Source organism: Bacillus rossius, chromosome 6, assembly GCF_032445375.1.
Source record: "Bacillus rossius redtenbacheri isolate Brsri chromosome 6, Brsri_v3, whole genome shotgun sequence".
NCBI classification, from domain to species: Eukaryota; Metazoa; Arthropoda; class Insecta; order Phasmatodea; family Bacillidae; genus Bacillus; species Bacillus rossius.
In genome coordinates this window covers 12,694,187-12,709,249 of record NC_086334.1, presented here as the reverse complement: position 1 = coordinate 12,709,249, position 15,063 = coordinate 12,694,187, and the positions used below count along the sequence as shown (strand labels likewise).

The window sequence follows — 15,063 nt, the reverse complement described above, 5'->3', positions numbered from 1 at the left end:
AACAAATTTAGAAAGTAAAATATAATTTTCTTGTTTTTTATTATTAATAAATAAAAAAAATACCTATTTTCTATTTACTAATTTTTAATTTGATAGTAAATGGTTATTTAAATGAGGTGTAAGTGAAATTTCTTTTAACTGTCAGGAACCAAAATTTGACAGCAGCTATTATAAATGATAATCACATACAAATTATTTCTCCCCCTCACTAAATTGACATTAGTATTAAATTATAGTGTTGATCTAGTAAGTAGTAATGTTAATAGTGAAAAAATAAAGGAACATTTTTATTATAAAATTAAGTTAGCAGATGTCGAAGTTCATCTAGACTTCATGTGCGGTTAAGTATGTACAGTATTAGCTCAAAAGATTTTTTTTTATTTTAAGAATAAATAATAAACAAATAAATATTAATTTTTGCAAAATACAATTTTTAGGTTAAATTGTTTTTAGAAAATAAGATATACTGTATTTAAATGCAGATTTTTAAATTCTCTGCCGACAGCCATAGCTTGTGTAAGAAAGGGTTTTCGGAAACATTTTCCACTATGGTTTGTAATGAAACACATATATTAAGTATTTACCTAGTAATGGTGCAGTGCGAAATTATTTATTTTGCAAGACTGCATCTGCATGTTTGATTGTAACCCAGCAATATGATAAAACTGAATTTTTATTTCATTTGTCATTTGGTCATTTTAGACTGAATAAGTATCTCTTGTTGTGCTTTTAAAATATTAACTTACTAGAATGTTGTTTATGTTTGATGGTTTTCAATTTTCACAAAAATTGATTAAATTAATTTCTTCCTAATATTTGTTTGTTAATCCAGTGCTCTTGATTTGGCTTTCTCCATGTTCTAGTCATAATGCATTAAATGTGGTGATGCTTAAAACAATAAATGATTGTTGGTGTATCTTGCATGTGTATTTTTGGATGTCATTCGTAATTTCATTAGTGCCCTTATATTTTAACATTTTTTTAGATATTTTACCTAGTTATTTGCGTGTGCTTTGGCAAGATTATAAATAAGTACTATGGTACATACATATACTATTGTTAGTTTCTCTCTGTTAACTGTTGTGGTTGTATACAATTGTTTGTGAAGCTTGAATTTGATACGTTAGAATGAAAGCGAGCTTTGTATATGTTGGTAAAACCTACTTTCTAGCTCATTTTATTGAAATTTGATGCTTGTGTTAAATTGCCAGTTGATATATCATCTATAGCGACACGTAAGTTCGTTGGGTAATTGCGCTTACCTTTTGTAAACAGAGTGGTAGAATAAAATGTTTTAAAGTTAATTAATGCATGGTTTTGCTTGAATTTCTTAATACTTGAGGGAAATCCATGTTGGGTATGTATAGACATTGCTATAAGTAATACTGCGTACTTAAGTCTCCAAGTGTGCACAACAACATACCTACTCTGTAACTGTCACTATAGGTAGATTTTCCCTGAAACTAACCAAATATTTAAGTTAGAACAAATGCGGTCAGTGATCCATACATTAATTTCTTGGTGTCAATTCACTGTAGCACAGTTATGGCCTCTTTTGGATAAAGTAAATTCTGAATCTTTTACTAGCTATATTACCTGTTTTCCATAATATTTTCTCTTAGGATCTTCATATAGATTTAATTGTCTGTACAAGTACCTGCAGCTGTTCAAAACTGATGAAAAATTACATAAATTTATGAACTAATTTATCTTAGGAGGCAAAGCAAGTGGTCTTTACGAAATAGAAATTTACGGCATCTGGTGTATTTATGATACAAGATCCTTTCCAGTTTTGACATGTTGATGTACCAGTATTATGAAAGATTTTAAATTTATACCTTATTCTTTGTCATTATGGTCATGTCATATTGGTCAAATAATTAAAAATGGTCTTCTATTGTATCTATGAAATTATAAATTTCTAATTCATCTACTAATAAAAAAATTGGTTATTTTATTAATGTTAATTATACATTTTCTTCCAGCAGCTTGTGCAAGCTCTTAGGGCCCATAAATCATAGGTCTTTACTTATTTCAATTTTGAAACAATTTTCAACATTCTAAATTTTAGGTCTTGTGGTGTGAATACTGCTATTTTTTTTTTAAAAGAAACAATAATTTAAGAACTTATGTGAAGTTGAAAATAAGTTTAATTTAATTTTTTTATTTTAATGTTTACCTTTTAAAAGAAATTGTTTTCATAACTACAAGAAGGAACCATTGTTTTGGAATATGGAAAAATAAAATATAAAGTAATTTAACTGCAAATTAAATGGTTGTATTGTTAACAGTGCAACTTTTTTAATTTCAAAATTGTCAAATTCTGAAATATTTCAATTATTAAAATGAAAATTAATTAATATTTATGTGAGAGCTGGTTCACAGAAATTTTAACTGATTTTTAAATTAAGTTATTTTGAGTTATAAATTTTCTTATATTTGAGATAGCTTTTTATTTTAGGTCATCTTAAATTTAAAGTTGTCTTATATATTTGAATGCGTGTTGCATTAGAGGTTGTATTATATTCAAGATTATTTTATGTTCAAGATTCTTCTTTTTTTCCCGGGTCCTTGTATAATTTGAAGTTATTGTATATTCTTGATTGTATTATAATTTATAATCAAGGTCATATTGCAATTGAAGTTATATTGAATGGAGGTTTGTGTTGCCATCAAGGTTCGTCTTACAAATTAGGTTTGTCTTGTAATTAAGTCATATGTTAATCAATGTACTACATTAAAAAAACGTTTATATTTTTGGGCATCCAAAACTCAAGGGCATGTTACGTAGGACTATTTGAATATAAGGTTTAGAATTTAGGAACTTAATTTTATGGTTTGAATGTTCCAATTCTTGCCTGAGAAAAGAACATAGTTTACACCCAACTAGTATGCATTGTAAACTAGATTAACTTTTATTAGACATTTTTTATTCCTTTAATTCATTTTAGTTTGTATAGAGAATATACCAGTTAGCACAGCCTTATATCTATGTATGTGCATGTCATTTATAATTTATCATAAAATTATATGTGATTGTTGTAAATATAAAACAATGTCTGTTGGGTTGAAGATAGTTTTTAACTTGATGTTGCATAAGTTTTAAAATTAAGTAAAGTAAATAATATTTAGTAATTTTTTTTAATTTTTAAAATGCTGGTTTTAGTAATTGTGCATAAAAAGCTATAAATTTGTCATCATTGAGTTAAGCTCATGAAGTGGAAGACAAGGTCTGTAAAGCCGGCCAAAGTGTTAAAGAAATATATCTCAAGAATTGGGAAGCATTATGCACTTATAATAAAATTAAAAAAAAAAATAATCTACAAGAAGTTCTGTTATCACAGTTTTGCAGCAGCAACAAAACTGCCTGTTTTTAGTCACTAGTTGCAATAACTGAATTATAATGTAAATTTGCTTGTCCTGTCTCATGAACTTTTATGTCTCTGTTTATTAAATTTATGTATGAAATTATTGTTATAACATGTTCACAGGAAGAAAAGGAAACTTTGTCTAATATATTGTTATGTAAAAGTATAGCAAAAGTGAGATTGTTTAGTGACAAAAAAAAAGTGTTTTATCAGTGACAGCAAAATATTTACTGTATTCAGAATAAGAACTTTCAGTAATTTTGCTTAAATTATTTGTTTTTATGATATAAATTTTTCCAGTGAAATGCTGCAACTATATGAATAGTTTTTTTTTTTTTAAATTATTATGAACATTTGGTAGAACAGTTTTGGTAACAAAAGATATTTCAAGGTGTGAACCAACTGAGGGTGGGGAAAACTCATAAATAGAAACTTTGAAAACGTTGAAAACCCAATTGCCTCTCATAGGCCGAAGTTACTCTCAGGTAACCTAACAACCACAGGGAGGTTAGATGGCTAGGTCCAGAAACTGCGCAGTTTCGTAATTTTAAAATGAAAATTAAAACAACACAAGTTTGCTAAAGCTAAAAAAAATATAATAAAAGCTATACTTGTATATACCTTGAGCTCTCTAAATTATTTATTTCCAAAAGAGAAAAAAGAAACAAATACAAAAATGATATTTCACAAAATCGGTACCTGAGTCCATTTCCTCTATTCACACATTAAAAATTTGTAATAGCAATGTAAAATTATACCTATAACGAGGCTTTACAAACAATATTATGTATTTTATTGATATACAAACCACATTTGTATATCAATTCAAATATTATTTTACAAAAAAATTATTCCGTGTCATTCTCAGTCATCCTATTTATAATGAACGAAAAATGTCCACAAGGATACTAAAGTTTTTCTTAGCTCCTTGATATATTCAAAATTTAAAAAAATGTGCTTTGCATGCTTGGGAGTAGACTCTCACATCACTGTTACACCTGTGCAGGCGATGACATAAGTCCTCATAAACCTCATCGCCAAGCGTAAAAATATTATGACAACAAATTTCCTTGTCAATAAATGGCAGCATCTTTTACATTTTCTTGAGCTGCAGAACATTCAGCACATGCTAACCTAGAAATTAACTTGGCAATTGCACAAAACTGATGAAACACTTGACTGTTTGGGCAACTGAAAAGGCCTGCAACTTATTGCGAAAATGTCAGGATTTTCCTTTGATCTAATCTGAATAACTTTACAACTGTGGTTCAACTCATGCGTATTTTAAGGCGTCGTAAGTTTGTACACAAAAGTAAAGCATTTAAAACGGAGCAGTAAAAAAAAAGGGGCTACTTCACTGAGCAGAATAAACATTTTACTATGTGCCACTTCATTAAGCTGGTAAAATGTTTGTCGTCATCGTTGGTCGTTCTCCAACCTGGCACATACCGTAACTGTCGATGTTCTTGTAAAGGCCATCCATGGTGTCGGTTGGTGGATGTGTCGTCATGTTCGTAATGCCTTCATGCAGCATCATGTAGCCGAAACACCCGCCATTTTCGCTCACTTGTGTCTCAGAATCATATCCCCGGCCGGGAGGGCTGATTGTTTCTCGGAGGAAGCCTTGTTGACAGCAGTGCTCCCCCACAACTGTGGCATGGAACAAAACTAAAAACGCGTTTTAGCGTCGAAGACACTTCGCTCGTCTTTTGGGTGCAAACTAAAACATGTTTATCTTTACAAATTTAAATTTAATTATTTTTACAAAAATCATCAAAGCTGTCTTGGTTTTTAAAGTTAATGATTTTAGTATCGTTGCGGTGTTACATGGTGTAATGATTTACTTTTTTCAGTTTTGTCACAATTTCACCATGATATTTTGTCCCTACTTATTAGATCTATATTCTAATCGTAGCATTATAGTTTACAAGCATTATAAAAACATATATTTTGTTAAGTGATAATATCTCATGTTGACAAACATTGATTTTACTTGTGTTTTTTCATATATAGGTGTTTTCTCTGCATCCTATTGCACTAGAAATTCAGCAAATTTCTCATGGTAATAATTATTCTATTAATTGATTTCATAAAAATTTTGGGAAGTCTTTGCTAGTAAAAGAACATACTTGGTAACGCTGTAGTTTCATTAGCAAATTATATCACAGTATCGGTTGTATATTATGCATTCCGGGTAGCATCAGTGTTGATAGGCTTTTAGTAGAGAGGTTATTAGCATGTGCTGATGGCTTTTTAATATTTTAAACACTTAGTAATGTATAGAGACCGGAAAAATTCGCGAATTAATTTCGCGATAGGCTAAAATACAAATAGTTATACCTCAGTGCTGCCTCTGCTATTGGCTCACAACTCACCTGGATGACTCTGGGCCAATGAGAAACACCCAACCAACGCTTTATCGAATCACAGGCTGCTACGTTGGGACGTCTCACAAGACAGCAGCCAATGGGTGGGTGACATTTGACCGAGAGTACGTATAACTATGGAGTTCATCCTACAGGTCATTGAACCCGCGAATTTTTCCAGTCCCTAGTAATGTATCATTGCATGGCCAGGAATGGAAATAAGGGAATGGGTTTGGGATATGTCTAATGGGGCTAGTGCTACCTTCTCTTTTCGTTTATGTGTGTATATGTATGTATATATGTATATATATATTTTTTTTTCTTAAAAAAAATGCTTGGAAGGTTTTTGAGCTGCCAAGGTCAAAGATTTGCATAAACAAATACTGGTTGTATATTAATTCTGACTTGGTCTCGCTTTACACTGTACACTCATCCTTCACTGCATTAAAAAGACGTTGCAGTTTTTGTACAGCAGCTCTATGAATGAAAGGAAAGTGAAGGTATGGTTTTAATATGCTGCATTGGTGATTAATAAAATGTAATTTAACTTAATTGCTGATTGTAAAACATGTATTGGTGTTATTTAACCAAGTAAAGTGTTTATACTTTGAAAACTTAAGTAAAGATGTAACTTTTGCAATATTTTTTTTAACTAGGTACATTTTCATTATATAGTTTTTAGTAGCTAAATATGGTATTTTTAATAGTTACCTCAAAATTGAACCTTAAATAATTGTTTTTTTTTTGTTAAACTTACTCTGGCTTGATAGATAAAAATAAATCAATGATGGGTCAAGTGAATCATTATACATATCAGAGAAGACCTCATAGTATGAAGATTCTAAATAAAATGAGACCTATCCACAAATACAAAATCACCTCAGTTATTTTACACAAATTAGGTTGTAATTTAAGAATTTTATTTTGTATTTTCAGTGTTACAATAAGCTTTCAGTTAATTTTTTCTTGATATAAGTAAATATAAACAAAGTTTTCCAGTAATATTTTTGCATTTTTTTGAGTCATAAATATATAAATAAAATATTTATTACTAAATTTATGCTAAGCTACCTCTCTGATAGCTGAAATTTTAGTTTCATTTGTATAAATTTACTGTGAAGTAAATATGTCACAAATGTCTGAAATTATTATTTAAAAACCGGTCAGAGCATACTAGTAATACTTTGCAAAGCAAACAAATGGTACCATGATGGTTCTTTGAATGTTCCTGTTTTAAGGCCTTACTGAACATTGCCTAGTTGCATTCTGTGTTGTTGAAGTGCACTGCTGAGCCATTTGTGGAGGAGGGGTGGGGGCGAAATTCCCAGGGCCTAGCTTGGTTTTACCCAGGTTGGATGAAAATTATAAGTTAATTGTTAAAGAATTGATAAAAAACATTGCAAGTAATGCACTATGCCAGATCACATAATAGTTATAGGCACAATAACCTTTACAGTTTTAAGAATATTTTTTTTTGCGCTTTTGTTTATCTTGATAGCCCCGACTGTTGTGGTACAGTTGTCACTCATAATATGAGTTATGAGTCGCAACTCATACCAAATTATAATAATATAATTTACACATTTTCTAGGTATTTGCAGTTTGGATGAAAAAATGGAAAAAAAAGTGATTTCATGTAAAAATGTTAATATTATTAGATAGTTCAAGTTATTTACAGGTGTCATTTGGATCACAATATAATTTTTTCAGAGAAGTCAAACTATATTAACTCCATTAACTAATGGGCTTTTTAAATAAGAAAAAACTCTACTGAGGCTTGATTTAAACACTTTTTATGGTTTTGAGTATTTTATTTAAGAACTCATCTTTAATAACCCCAGCTTATAGATGTCAAATTTATTTTCTTGAGGTACATATGTGTACTTTGCCTTTGCATTACAAATTTTTATTGAAGTGTAATAATTAGTTATTTAGTTTTAATTTCAAACACATACTGATAAGTAATATTTCCTCAAACATGTAAAGCATTTCAGTGGAAAATATATTCATGATTTATGTTTTTCCTGAATCTACTAGCCGGTTTTTAACGGCTGAATGTGCTATTAAAAAATATTTTAAATTGGGATTTAAACAACTTAAAAACAATTAAATAGTTACAAAATAAATTTGCAAGGTAAATGAGGAAGTAGAAAAATTTGGAAATGTGTTGGAGTAGTTTTTATTTAGTAAGAGGTAAAATCCTAATTATATTGAATTAAATCACAAAAAAGTACCTTGAATCCACCCCTTGAAAATGAATTAGGTCTCTAGGCCCAAAAATATAATAATGCACAAGAAATTAGTATTTTGGTGCTAATAAATTCAACCTTTTAAATATTTGTTTAATGAATTTTAATTTACTTACCTTGATTCTTTTTAAATAATTATATATTAAAAGTACAGTTTCAGTTGTAAGTGTTGAATTTTTGCTTTGACTACATTTCGTTCAATATTTTTCTTAAAAACTTTTTCATCAAATCTCAGATTTTTAAAATTCAAGAGACTCCATGGTATTTAAGTGTTGGAGAATACGACCTGCCTATACATCCCAACAATCTCTGTGAGGTAGTCTTAAATGTATTTGGTGTTTGCTCAACAGTTGCCATGCTCTGCTGTGAGTAAATTTTTTTTTGATGTTGCCTTTTCTCAGCGCTGTGTTATGTAAAAACATGGTACCTAAATTGGAATGTCTGTAATGTGACGCCAGCTTTATTTTGTTTCAGATTGTGCCAAACTTGGTCCGTATTTTAAAGAATTTGATATTAGCTGGCTACTCGCCGGAGCATGATGTATCTGGGGTCAGCGATCCGTTTCTGCAGGTGAGATTCCTACTACAGTGCTGAAAATGTCCAGGTGTAGCCGTCAGTAATTACATTCATGCATGCAATAAAACACAGGTAAAGCAAACGTGATGACGTCAAATACTTGACCCTACAAAATAATGATAAAACTCAAGACAGTAATTAGCTAATTAATCAATTAAATAGTTAAATAGTTGTGGTCAGTAAGTTCGCGGTTAACTTCTTAAGCAGGTGAAATGCAAAAGTGAAATTTATAGGAGTGAATAAGGTACCAACTAGACTCAGCATCTCCATGTAATATTTTTAACATTTCAATTATGGTACATCTGAAGATATTAATGTGCAACTGAATACTTCACTAATGCCAACAACTGTTGTCGCCAGCTAAATTAAACCAAGAATATTGTCCAGCAAAATGAGTCTTAAGTGTTAAGTCATACCTGTTTTAAATAATTGTGAGCTACATGAGCAATTAATTAAAATTCGTAACTATAAATTTACATTTTGAGAAAATTAGCAGGCCTATTGGGTTTGCATAAAACAGGACAATTGTATTTATGCAGATCTTAATGTGTCTTATAGTATGGGATTTCCAGTGCAATGTAACTTGTTGCGTAGGTGAAAATTCTCCGTCTGCTGAGAATATTGGGGAAGAACGACCCAGATGCATCGGAAACGATGAACGACATCTTGGCGCAGGTAGCGACCAACACGGAAACCAGCAAGAATGTAGGAAACACGATTCTGTACGAAACAGTACTCTCTATAATGGACATCAAGTCTGAAAGTGGGCTGAGGGTGAGTGTAGCTTTGTGCATCAATTTGTATTTACTACAGAATTATCAAGCCTTAAAAATACTTGAATAGTTGATATACTAAATTTGCTAAAAAAAAAAAAAAAAATTCTGGTAACTGAAACTAGTGAAAATATTTTAGTTTTTTAAAACTAATTTTTGTTGCTGCATTTTAGTGATATCATCTTATGATATATATACTACCCATACCTTAAGTTAGTGTTTGAAGATTCATTATATTTTTGTTCTGTCAGTAATACTATTACTTTTAAGTTCAGTTTTGTGAATACTGAGCTACATAGAATTACACTCATTAGTCATTTAATTTTAAACTTTGGTCATACACAACTAGGTATTAATGTGTAAACTATAACATGTACAATAAAACTTCTTAGTTAGATTACCCGATAAACTCTTTTATTTGTTTCCAAATAGTGTTAATACCCTTTTTTCACTCTACTGTAGTTTGCAATTTTTTTTTTCTGTTTCCTTAAAATGTGACTTTGAAGTGTTAAGGATACATATTGAACTTAAGTAATTAAATTAAAAAATTTATATGTTTTTTGGAATATTTAATAGAGTGTTTACTGCATAACATTTGTTAATTTCATTGAATGCATTTTTAATACCTTGAAAAATTAAGCTGCATTGAAAATACTCTGTACCAAATTGTGACCATGTATGGTCACGAGACGTTAATTTATTATTCTACACACAAACATTTAAGGACATGAAGAAGCTTACCTTTCATGGTCGGACATAGTGATATGTGGTGAAACTCATTCTGTTAATTAAAAATGACTAATATTATTTTTGCATATGACATGACCTGAGAATCATTTAAAGTTGTCAATTATTTGTAGCTTTATTGAAATACTTAAAATTCATCAAAAAATTCCTTAAAAATGTTTTTTTTGAAAGCTGTTAGTTAAGGATGTAGGTATATATTATTATTACTACAGTGTTTAATTGTAATCATGTTACTTTTTAATGCAGGCACATTAAAATGTACCAAGTTTTGTGTAACATTTGCAAGAGTGCAATTTTATATTTGCAGGTCCTAGCAGTTAACATTTTGGGTAGGTTTCTGCTCAACAATGATAAGAACATACGTTACGTGGCTCTGAACACACTTCTCAAGACTGTGTACATTGACACAAGTGCAGTGCAGAGACACCGCAGTACAATCCTGGAGTGCTTAAAGGTGAGTCTACTGCTTATTTTAATTCACTGTCTGTTCATGCTAGGAAACATTTCGATTGTGCGTTATAACATTTAGTTCATCATTCAGTTCGGGTAGAGGTCATTTTTGTTTATGAATTTCTGCCCAAGTCTGGTAACCTGATTGTACATGATCTCGCATTGTAACTAGTAGGGTTGGTTGGAGCTGATTTTTCACTACCACCAATTCTTCTGTTAATATTGAGTAAAACAATATACATACTTAAAACACTTATTTCAATTCTCTAGTGTTGAGTACTGGATTCACTGAAATTTTATGGGCTGGAATATAAAACAAACTTAGAATATAAATGTCAACATGGAGTATGACGAATTTGGATCAAAGACAGCCTCAAATATGTATGTATAAGACAACAGTTAATATTAGATAACCTCATGTCTATGGTATCATTAAATGTAGAACAATTCTGTAAAGAAGAAAAGTCTATACATGCAATAACTAGAGACCTGCAAAATTTGCAGATTCATTGACCTCCAGGATAGACTCTACTACACTCTACACACTCGGGCAAATGCCACCTGTTCATTGGCTGCTGACTTGCGAGTCGTCTCAACTGGGTGGCCTGTGATTCGACACTTCTGTAAGTGAGGGTCTCTAATTGGTCCTCATTACTCCAGATTAACAGTGAACCAGTGGTAGAAGCAGCGCTAAGGTACAATTATTTTAATTGTAGCATATCACGAAATGAATCCCCGAATTTTGCAGGTCTACATTAATAACCCATTACTTATTTTAAGTTTATAACTGTAAAACTTAAAATGTAAAATATGTACTACTGGTTCCAGAGATTGTTAATAAAGTACCATAAGTAAAAAAAAAAGTTTAATTAATAGCCACATTATGTAAACAAAAAGCTACAGATTATTTATACACAGGGCTAGATTTTAAGGAATATTTTAACCTGCCCAACGGACAGGTGTAATCAAAAATTTGCCTGTCCGCCATCCAATTTGCCTGTCCGCTGTTTTACCCAAATAAAAAAAATTTGAAAGTCGCTGAAAAAGTGAGAAAAAAGGATTTTTGCTATATTTTGCACCTATTTTTATCACACACTTAACATCCTTATTTAATCATCATTTTCAGACGAGTCTCTTGAGTCACTGCACGAATTACTTTGCTGATTCTCTCTTGAACATCTTCGATAAGGAGGCTGAAAGGGTCAACGTTTTCTCTGAACATTATGATACCAGAGATTTATTGCTGGTGCTGGATCAAACTCACTTTCATAAAGTGACTGTATTTGAACACGCATGAGGGCAGACAGTGTATCATCATTTAGACAGTTTCGCCAGTCTGTTTTTATAGACTTACTTCAGTCTTTACAGACTTGAGCAGCCCGTAACAAAAACTGATCCAGATGATTTTGAATGCGTTTCGCAGACTTTGCAAAACATTTGTTTTGTTTCTGTGTCGTAACGAAGCCAAAGAAACTCGGAACACCAAGACGTTAAAAAGGTACGGGACCGGGCGATTTTGTCATATTTAACATTATATTCTGACTTGTCCTCGTCCGTTTTTCTTTTCTTTTCTGGTGGGTTTGAAGAACCAGTAATGAATTTCCACATTGTGTAACGCAGTTAATTAAATACTTAAACAATCGCCGTGACAAGATAAACTGTAAAAGATTACCGTGTCCTCTGTAAACAAGTAATGTTTATTTTTAGATGCAACAGTTGACAGGCGAATTTTCAAGCAGTCGCAGTCACTGCGGCCACTGTCAGCTGCATCTGGAGTACGCCGTGAAATGTTAACCACGCGAAAACGCTTTTCTGTTAACAAACTATGTTAAAGTAGAGCAAGGAATTAGTAAAGTCGCGATTTATAAAGACAATAAATTTAAAAAAATTATATTTTGAAAGTAAACAACGGTAAATTACGTAATTGTTGGCTGCACTGAAACGAAATATTAAAACATGGCAACAAAAACAAACATCATCGGTGTGAGACGTATTGCATCTCTAGCATACGAATACGACTATGTTATGTAAATCATGACGTGAACGTAAGATTTTAAGAATTATGATTCAGAAGATTTCAGTACGGTTTGTACATAACCTACTTGTTTTTCCCGCGGTATACAATAGCCAGAGTCGTCCGTCACAAAAGAGCAGCCATTATTGTTTATTTATAGATATTGTCAAAGACGTTTTATTTGCGGTCGCGGTCGCATAAATGTTATTAATCACCTCTGCTGCATTAGTGCGTGCGAATAACCTCGGCGTCACAAGTTGCACCTGTCCACCGGACAGTTGCCTTTTTTATTTTGCCTGCCCGGTAGATTTTGCCTGTCCCGGGCAGGCGGACAGGCGCTAAAATCGAGCCCTGTTTATACATAACAATTTTAGTAATGCAAGAACGTTAAATCTCTGCTTCTGGGAAGTGCGCATTGCAGCCTCAGGGTGAAGCGAGCGACGACGGGAGCGTGTCTGCCGCAGGATCCGGACGTGTCCATCAGGAAGAGAGCTCTGGAGCTGAGCTTCGCCCTGGTCAACACCAACAACATCCGCACGATGATGAAGGAGCTGCTGGTGTTCCTGGAGAAGACGGACCCGGAGTTCAAGGCCCAGTGCTCCTCGAACATCGTGCTGGCGGCGGAGCGCTTCGCCCCCAACAAGCGGTGGCACCTCGACACGCTGCTCCGCGTCCTGGTCGCGGTGAGTGCCTCGATGCCTCGGATCAGTCGCTCCACGACCAGCGTCAGTCATGTCATGTCTTTAAAACACTTCCGTCGACAGATCACACTTCGGAGCTGCTGGCAGTTCACTACCCTCCTTTGGATTTAGATAGGGAATGATGTATTGGTCTCGTAGATTTACCGAATATCGATGGAGAAAACTGCAAGATGTGTATCCAGAAAAGTGATGGGACCGCTCATGAAAAAAAAATCCTGCAAATCCTGTTTTTTTTAAAAATTGAAATCATATTTAAAATAAAATGTAAAATTATTCACAAGTATAAAATATTTTTTAGAATTAAAACTAATCATACAAGGAAACTTATTTTTTTCACACTTCACAGGAGTTTTCAAGAAAAATTGATGCAAAATAAAGTGAAATGAAAAAGAGAGAATACATATATAATGAAACCACAATAGAGTGGTGTAAAATGCAAGGGAAAAAAAACGGGCAATGCGTTTACTTCAACCAGTGAAAATTTATTTTTTGAAAATTTTGTTAATCCCACTGATAATATTCATAAAAGTAGAGTATTTTTAGTGTTTTTTTTATTATAATCTTAGAAGCATTTTTAAAGTTTAAAAAGATGTCTGTGCTGTGAAAAAAAAAATCATCTTAGTTTCATACATGTTTTTTTTTATTTGAATAATTTGTGAATGTATTACACTTGGCATATCTAGTGTTAATGAAAAATAAAAAAAATTGTTCAATTTGAATATAAAAAATTCATGAACATGGAATATTTTTCTAATACTCACAGAAACTTAACTAGGTTTACACCCTTTTGTCATACAGCTTCTGCACGTCATGTACTGAATCAAAGTTGAAATTAACATTAGTAATTTTAATAAAAGCACATGTCTTGTCAAGTTTCATGATTGGCCCGGCTAAGCAACCTGACACATTAAACACTTGAAAAGTGTATGAAAAACCTGTAGTTGAATGGAAAAAATGTTTTTTTTATACATGTACGTATTGAAATTGATTTCACCATAAATTTAAGATGAGTAGTTATTTGCATAAAATAATTTTTTTTTTCAATTATGCCTTTGTATATTTTTCTTTACAAAAAAGCAATAAATGAAAAAAAAAATAACAGCTGGGTTGCCAACTTAAATACCAAGTCTAAGATAGTAATTGATTGATGTGCAATAGTTGATATTTGTGGAAAATCTTCTTAAGACTTGGTATTTAAGTTGGCAACCCAGCTGTTATTTTTTTTTTTCATTTATTGCTTTTTTGTAAAGAAAAATATACAAAGGCATAATTGAAAAAAAAAATATATATGTATGTATATATATATACATATATATATATATGTATGTGTGTGTATGTATATATATACACACACACACACACACACACACACACACACACACACACACACACACACACACACACACACACACACACACACACACATAGATTTAGTCCTTCAGCTAAATTATTAGCTGAAGTACGATATTTTGCGAGACTGTTATGGTTTCACCGGCGATCACCGTCGCCATGGGCCCGGGCCAAAGTCTGTGGTCAAATATCTGGATGTTTGTCCCCAAAAGATAAGATAAGGTTAAAATTACTTGGCTAGGCCCTGACCACAAATGTGAAATTGTCTGCCTCGCGATTCACTTCATGATTTTTTGTTGAGCTGCTGAGACTAGACCTGCTGGTACGACGATCTAGCGACAACTTGGTTGAATAACGCAGTTGCTTTCCCCTATATGGGTAAACAAGAGAGAATGCAGCTCTGTGGGCCAACCGACCAATCACAGCAAACATGCCCTTTTTTGGCAGTAGGCCTCTAAGGAACTATTGA

At 32.2% G+C, this 15,063-nt stretch overlaps 1 protein-coding gene across 4 annotated transcripts in view; it reads left to right on the top strand.

The window, feature by feature from the left end:
* Positions 1–15,063, top strand: part of LOC134532652 (AP-1 complex subunit gamma-1) — a 77,054-nt gene that overhangs the window by 34,444 nt on the left and 27,547 nt on the right. For all 4 annotated transcript variants that reach the window (XM_063369307.1, XM_063369305.1, XM_063369308.1 and 1 more), the window contains 4 exons: positions 8,458–8,553; positions 9,154–9,333; positions 10,387–10,533; positions 13,008–13,226. In XM_063369307.1, the coding sequence (XP_063225377.1) occupies positions 8,458–8,553; positions 9,154–9,333; positions 10,387–10,533; positions 13,008–13,226 (642 nt within the window). The remainder of the gene's footprint in view (positions 1–8,457; positions 8,554–9,153; positions 9,334–10,386; positions 10,534–13,007; positions 13,227–15,063) is intronic.